Source organism: Clupea harengus, chromosome 9 (assembly GCF_900700415.2).
Source record: "Clupea harengus chromosome 9, Ch_v2.0.2, whole genome shotgun sequence".
Classification (NCBI taxonomy): domain Eukaryota; kingdom Metazoa; phylum Chordata; class Actinopteri; order Clupeiformes; family Clupeidae; genus Clupea; species Clupea harengus.
The window spans coordinates 1344132-1351609 of NC_045160.1; the positions used below are offsets into that span (position 1 = coordinate 1344132).

Below are 7478 nucleotides of genomic sequence, written 5' to 3' on the forward strand. Positions count from 1 at the left end.
CTTGCAGCTGTCGCTGTATTCTTGCAGGCTTCCTTTTTACAAGCCTGCTGGAACAGCATGCACATATTCAGCCCCATTGCCTTTCTGTGTTTCAGATCAGTCTCATCCGAGAGCTGTGCGTTCCTGCTGTTTCTCCCTCTGTTTCTCTCTCTAAGACACTCTCACACACACATTCACAAACAACACAAACAGAAATAGGCCTGAAAACTCCCTTTTGGGTTATAGATGTATGTATGATATATATGATATATATGATGTTTCATTTAATTAAGGAGAATAGAAGTAGGGGAAGACCGAGGGTTTGTAAAAAAAAAGGGTGCCTTTAAAATTCCACACATTCTATGTTTGTCGGCGGTACCAGTTGACTGCCTGACCCTGGATGTTCCGGCCTTGGTGAGAAACGTAAACAGATCCTTAAAACTTGAGCAAAGTGCTCGGTCTGGAGACGGCGCTGGTGGTGCCGGCGCACATCAGGAAGTGTTGATCTTATCCTCCCGCCCCGACGCAACCCACCCCTCTGACCTGTGTGTTGCACTGCATCCAATTTAAGGAGCAGTCTGTCACATGATGATGTGGTTAGCATAACTGTAGAGAGTCTGCAGAGAATTCCCCTCTGCACATCACCGATGTCTCATACTTTCCCCTTAGTGGTTGGGTAAAGGTGTGGTCAGGATTTGTTGCAGTGATGGTTACCACCCAGATGACGTGGTCATTTGTTTTTTGGATTATGTACAATTACAATTGTGCTTCCAATGAAGTAGCTGCTGGTTGTGCATCGAAGTTTGTGGGGAATAAAACAAAAAGATAGACCACATCATGTTCACCCTCAAGGATGAGTAATATAATTGTTGCCATCAATCCTCATTATCCATTAAGTATCCAGTCCACCAGATAGGCTAGGGGCTTGTGTGTTTTTGCTGTTGGAATACATGGAAAAAGTAACCTTTTGCTACATAACTCTGTTCTGTTATGTTGTGTTGTCCTGCTGCTCTTGCAGTGTGTGGTTTCTGTCTGTGTCATGTAATGGGGAGAGATGTGTGTTGTCCTGCTCGGCTGGAGTGCAACTGTCTTGGCCTTGGTGTTTTGACAGCTTCCTGGAATTGTAGGAAACTTCAACAGTCCTGGGACATGAAAACCACATGTTTTTATTTAGTGGCCTCGCTTGCATGCATGTGAGACGCTTCTTTTCATGTGCTCAATGGAACATTTTCACTTGCTCGCGTGCAGAGGAAAACGGCACAGGCTTCTTGGTGTTTTTGTGTCCAAGAAAAAAACGTTTTTCTTTGACCTTGATGCTGTTTGTCTCATGGAAAAAATGAACAAGGGGAGAAACAATGGGTTTAAACTGGCCCCAGCCTTTGACCATGTCTGATGGATCACGTGACATTTATTTGTTTGTCTAATTTATAGCCCAACGGCCCCACTGTGGTTTTAATGCCAAGGAAGTCAAAAAGGGAAATGGTAACCGTCCAAACGACCCCAGCCCAGTGACTACAGATGAAAATGAATCATGAAAAGAAAACCAAAGAAATATCAGTCAATATACAGTATTTGGACGAGAAATGCTAGTGACTTACGATATGACTTACGATAGACCACAGCCATTTAAACACAAGCCAGAGGACACTAATCCGTAAAGGTTTAGGTGTCCTCAGTCTGTCAATTACAATCTAAGCACGTTTGTGACAGACAGCTCCATAGAGATTTGGCATGGTGTCAAACAGCCTTGGGAAGAGCCAAACCTGTTATACTCCCAACTGAAGTCAGCTGAAATGTTGTGTGACCGTATCATGCAGGAAACTGTCACTTCTAGAAGTTGAGTCAAATCTGAGGATCACAAAAGTGGAAGTAGAGTGGAAGTCGTGTCTGTGTGCGCCCGAGTAAAGAGGAATAGAGCTTAAAGGTGTTGAAAGGGAAGTTAGAATGGCAACGATGGAAGGAAAGAGGGATAGAAAGAAAGGCATGCTGTGACTTGTAGTCTCCATCTAGTGCCTCACTTCCTGTGGGTTCTTTGCAGCCTCAGACTGGTTCAGTGGGGGTGGGGATGCAGGGAGGGAGGAGGATTGTCTGGGAGGCTCTTTGTACTCTGCTTTCATTTAGGCAGAAACAACACGGATGGAGCCTCCACTTGTTACATGCCATTAATCCCTGAGCCAGGGCGACTCCACTTGAAAGCTGGAGGATTATCCATCAGAATGAAACCCTCTATTTTCACAGCTATGCCTGCCAAATATCTCAAACGTCTGTGGAAGCCATTTAAAAAGAGATTGTGTGTGTGTGTGTGTGTGGAGGGAGTGTGTGTCGGGTGCATGGGGAGGGGTAATTATTTATTAGCCTGGATCTCCCTGCTCTCTCTGGCTAAGCTCATTCATAACAATAGGCCGAATGTCTTTAGGGACTGCAGAACAGCGAGGGTCCATGAGAGGAGGGGGCTGTTGAGCAGCCTGTTTACAGGTTGTTGTTGTTGTTGTTAAAAGTGTGTGTGCAAGCTCATAAAGCCATCTAAACAAGTCCATGTTAGTCCCTGTTTATTAGGGTGTATGGTGTAAAATACTCTTGTTGAGTTTACTGGTTGGGCCAGACCTACAGCAGACAACACACATACATTTTCTCAGGTCTGTTCTCTCTCTCTCTCTCACACACACACACACACACACACACAAAGGAACATGACATTTACAAATTCTCTCACGTGTAGTTTTTCTGAAGAAAAAATAAACAGCTCTTCCAACGGTTGGCTAATCCTTTAGCTTGCTGGACTATTAAAGGGAAAGAAACGGTTAATCTCACTCCTTGCAATACTGACCACATGCTCCTTAACCTGTAGTGTGTGCAAACAAAAACGGAGAGGCGGGTACTCATAAAAGGCTTTGAGGAGTGGCTATACCGGCTTTACAAAAACACCAGCAGTTTTTAAGTCTTGGAGCTGCGAGGCAGTCCTCTCTTTAACTTTCCACTCGGCGTCCCTAAAATGTAAGAAAACATATATCCCTGAGGCTACGGAGACAGGCGAATAACGAAAGACAGAAGAACGAGGGGAGGGGGAGCAGGAAGCCGACCACAGAAAAAGCAGGACGCAAGGGAGGATGACGCTTACTTAAAGACTGACACACTCGGGGAGGCAAGAGAGAAGTTTTGTCTCTCTCGCTCGCTCGCTTGTACATTCACACGCTCAACGGTGCATTTAAATAAAGCACAGTTTAAACAACGCAGGTGCTTCCAACCACCAACGGATTTCCCATGCCACACCAGGATTTTTTTTACGAACAAAAGGACACATCTGTGACACTTGGATAAGTACAGAAAACATCAGACAAAGAGTCACCACGAAGGTAAAGAAACTTCTTGAGGAAACTTTTTGGACCGCAGAAAACGTTTATACATTTTCTTTTCATCACTGTCGAGGGACATTTTTAAAGTGGAATTTGAATTAGCCTATCCTGCGCTTCTGAATCCTTTGTGATACAGCCATCGGGAGGACTGTATTGAGTGGGGCTCGCGTGATTTCCTCTTACTCTTGAGTGTCTGAGTAAGTAGAGTTTTGATTCCACAAGGCTCGGGGGCGTCTGGTGGGGTGTCTGGGCTGCCGGGTAGTGCAGAGGGGGGGAGAAGAAGCTGAAGCTAGAGGCTGCAATCTTTTGGAGGGAGCTCTTTCAACATGAGCTAAAGCAACTCCCCCCATCTCAAGACACACAAACACAACCCTGTAAGGCTTTGGCTAAGCAGCAAAGAATGTGTCAGGCAGCATTTTGATTGTATGCAATCAGCCTCAAAACATTAAAAAAGAACTCATGAAAGACGCTCCTTTGTGTCACTGCACTGCCTGTCAGGAGAAATTTCTACACAAGTTGTTTGAAAGAGCCCCTTCTGTTTGTTGTCGCTTTTGTGCTCCACTGACCATTCATGGTGGACCAGGGGTTGAGGGAAATCCTTTCATTGTGTAGCTGTTGCATAACTGTCACCTTTCGCCACCGGTCCCCCCGTTTTCTCAAGAGATGTACAACGGCACCCAGCTGATGGACAACATCACCCAGCCATGGGCCTACGGCAACAGCAGCACCACGCCGGCGGCATGGGATCTGTCGAGCAGTGCGCCCCCTTCCACGCCATGCCCCAAGAACGACAGCTTCAAGTACCCGCTGTACAGCACTGTATTCAGCATCGTGTTCGTGGTGGGCCTCATCACCAACGTGGTGGCCATGTACATCTTCCTGTGCTCGCTGAAGCTGCGCAACGAGACCACCACCTATATGATGAACCTGGTGGTGTCAGACCTGCTGTTTGTGTTCACACTGCCACTGAGGGTATTCTACTTCATCCAGAGGGACTGGCCGTTTGGTGGGACTCTCTGCCAGCTGTCCGTCTCGCTCTTCTACACCAACATGTACGGCAGCATCCTTTTCCTCACGTGCATCAGCTTCGACCGTTTCCTAGCCATCGTCTACCCCTTCCGTTCACGGGGGCTGCGCACCAAGCGCAACGCCAAGATTGTGTGCGTGGGCGTGTGGGTCCTGGTGCTGTCTGGGAGCTTGCCCACAGGCTTCCTGCTGGACTCTATGCCCCAGAAAGTGAACTCCAGCAGTGGCGTTGGTGGCCAGTTCTGCTTTGAGAACTTCTCCTCCAAGCAGTGGAAGTCGCACCTGTCCAAGGTGGTGATCTTCATCGAGACGGTGGGCTTCCTCATCCCCCTGTTGCTGAACGTGTTCTGCTCCGTCATGGTGCTGCGGACTCTCCGCAAGCCTCAGGCTCTGAGCCGAGGCGGCAAGCTCAACAAGACTAAGATCCTGCGCATGATCATCGTGCACCTCTGCATCTTCTGCTTCTGCTTCATACCCTACAATCTCAACCTGGTCTTCTACTCGCTGGTGCGTACCAAGACACTGAAGGGCTGCCAGGTGGAGTCGGTGGTGAGGACCATCTACCCAGTGGCACTCTGCCTCGCTGTGTCCAACTGCTGCTTCGACCCCATTGTCTACTACTTCACGTCGGAGACCATCCAGAACTCAATGAAGCGCAAGTCGCAGGGGAACCGCGCCTATGATGCCAAGTTCTCAGAGGCCTTGCAGTCGGAGACCAACTCCAGCCTCCGTTTCAATCTGCAGACGCTCAAAGCCAAGGTCTTCAACAACGAGTCCACAGTTTGAGAGGTTTTAATGGGGACGGACAGTTGTTGAGGTTGACAGGTGCTGTGTGAGTGAGCGCTCTGAGACCCGAAGGCTCTGAGAGACATGTCGAACGGGTGCTTGAGTGTGGACATGTGGTGAGACCCAAAGAAGTGTTTTGAAGTTCTCAGGCCGGACAGACATATAAACCACTTCATGATGCACCAACACTTCCCACATATTCCAATGGAGAACAGTTTTTTGGGTGCAAGAGTGCGGCGAAAGGAATGCTTATAATCCTCAACTGGAACTAAAACTGAACACTGGAGTCTATATGGAAAATATATATATGTAAATGTGTGTGTAGAAATGTATTTGAGTTGGTCTTGTGGTAAGTGAAAGTCAAAGATAACCTACAACTACTATTTAATTTCACATTAAACCATGTAATGCATTTCTCAATGCTGTTTCTGGCCACTGGTCCTGTCTTGTATGTCACTAATGACAGAGAGGTATGTGATCCTTTAACCATTAAAACAGAGCTTTTATGGGCACTTAATGTTGGAATTCACATTATATTGCACTGACATTTAATGTCTATGACCAATGCCACTGTATTTTTTGCAAGAAGCCATTAACTGGTCAAATAAAGCAAAATGTGTCATAAGGGCGTTGCCTATTTTGTTATGTGGCATGTTTTGGCATGGCAATTTCCAAATAATTGTTTCTCTTCTCTGAGAGCAGAAACCCTGCACAGATGACTGACACAACTAAATGTCAAGAGGACAGGTTAGCCGGGCAGTGTGAAAGTAGAACACTAATTTCTCTCGGGTCTGTCTGGGGAGTGTCCATCTCCTGCTGGCCTCCGAGGCATTCCTCAGCTACTCTGCAGCATAATCTACTTCCAGTGCCTTTGAGTACCAGGGGCAGGAAATACTTGAAAGACTAAGAGGATGTTACTTATTTTCACAGTATGTCAAATAAAAGCAGTTGCCTGTGACATTTTCTATAAACTAGCCTGACCAGTTGGACACAGGTGTCTCGCACCTAAGGGTTCTTGTCATCTTTACTGTTACTTATTTTGTAGCCTCAGTTGGCGTCACTGCGACTTGCTAATACTGATAGGGAAATGTGCTCACACTGAACCTATTTAGTGATGGTGTATACACAGCCTGGGGAAATGGCATATTGGTAAAAGCATCAGAGGCCAAACAACTGAGATTGGGCAAAAGGTCAAGAGGAGAGCCTGAGAGTGTTTCGTCAGTGTAGTTCATTTGTTAGATTCATGACATCCACTGGCCTGCACCAGTGAGTGAGAACCTCTCCTTGCAGGGGGGCCAGACGGGAGGCCCGGCACCAGACCAGAGACATTCTGCTCTAAAAATATCCTGTGAAAAATACACCGGGTCATGTTGAGTCAGACTCGCGAGTGCTCAGTGAACAGTCATTTGGGGGAAAAAAGGCTTGAAATCTGTGAATCGCAACCATGAGGGCTAAATAAGAATCAAGAATTCAGTCACACTCAAGAACAGTGTGTTCTATTCCTCGGGTTCCTCTGTGCATGTGTGTTTGTATGTGTGAGAGGAGGTGTGGATGACTAGTATGAACGTCTCTTGAAGACTTCCACTTCCTACGTTGCAACAAGTAGCAGCTCACCAAGAGCACTCAAGCCTGGCACATTTTTGATCAACAAAGGATTAGAAGACTAAGCACCCGATTACACTCATGTTTTAAAAAAAAAAAAAAAAGGAGTTATTTTTCCACTGTTTTGCCCCCCTGTGTTCTGACCTGGCAGAAGAGATTGGGCCAAACATCAAAGCTCCGACGAGAGGCTTCAGAAGCAGGCGTGTTGTTGCACTTCTTCGTTACTGTGAAGACCTTGTACCTCAGATACCACAGATCTCTGTGCTGTTCTGAATTTTGCTCAAAATAGCAGTAAGGGATCTCTTGTTGTTTGTTTATTTTCGGTGTGAGGAGGGATCGAGAGCAGACACGATACAGACAAACAAAGGTCGCTGTGACTGGGTGTTCGTTGTGCACGTCTGGATGTGTGGCTTACCTTTGAACCAGTGGCTTTCATGGACAAAACCACCTCTCTCAAGCAGGAGTAGAGTCCAGAAGAAAAACACAAGACAGAGAAGGCAGGGTCTGTGCAGACTGTCTGACTGTAGGAAAAGAGAGATCTTACATGTGTCTCTGGAGTTGAAGATAGCGGCAGGAGGTGGGAAGGTTGGGGTGGTGGTGGGAGGGTCGTATTGAAACATATGCCCAGCACAAGCAGTGGTGGAATGTAACGAAGTATTTTTACTTCGTTACTTTACTTCGTTACATTTTTACGTATCTGTACTTTACTTAAGTAAAAATAATAGTGCATAC

The 7478-nt window shown here is 46.6% G+C and overlaps 1 protein-coding gene across 1 annotated transcript; it reads left to right on the forward strand.

The window, feature by feature from the left end:
- The first annotated feature begins 2724 nt into the window (after positions 1 to 2724).
- lpar6a (lysophosphatidic acid receptor 6a) lies at positions 2725 to 5769 on the forward strand. Its single transcript, XM_012830949.3, has one exon. The coding sequence runs from the start codon at positions 3996 to 3998 to the stop codon at positions 5142 to 5144; it is 1149 nt and encodes a 382-aa protein (XP_012686403.1). The 5' UTR covers positions 2725 to 3995; the 3' UTR covers positions 5145 to 5769.
- Positions 5770 to 7478: the final 1709 nt, after the last annotated feature.

Coding starts and splice junctions, on each gene's coding strand:
- lpar6a (XM_012830949.3), top strand. CDS start 3,996: ATGTACAACGGCACCCAGCTGATGGACAACATCACCCAGCCATGGGCC.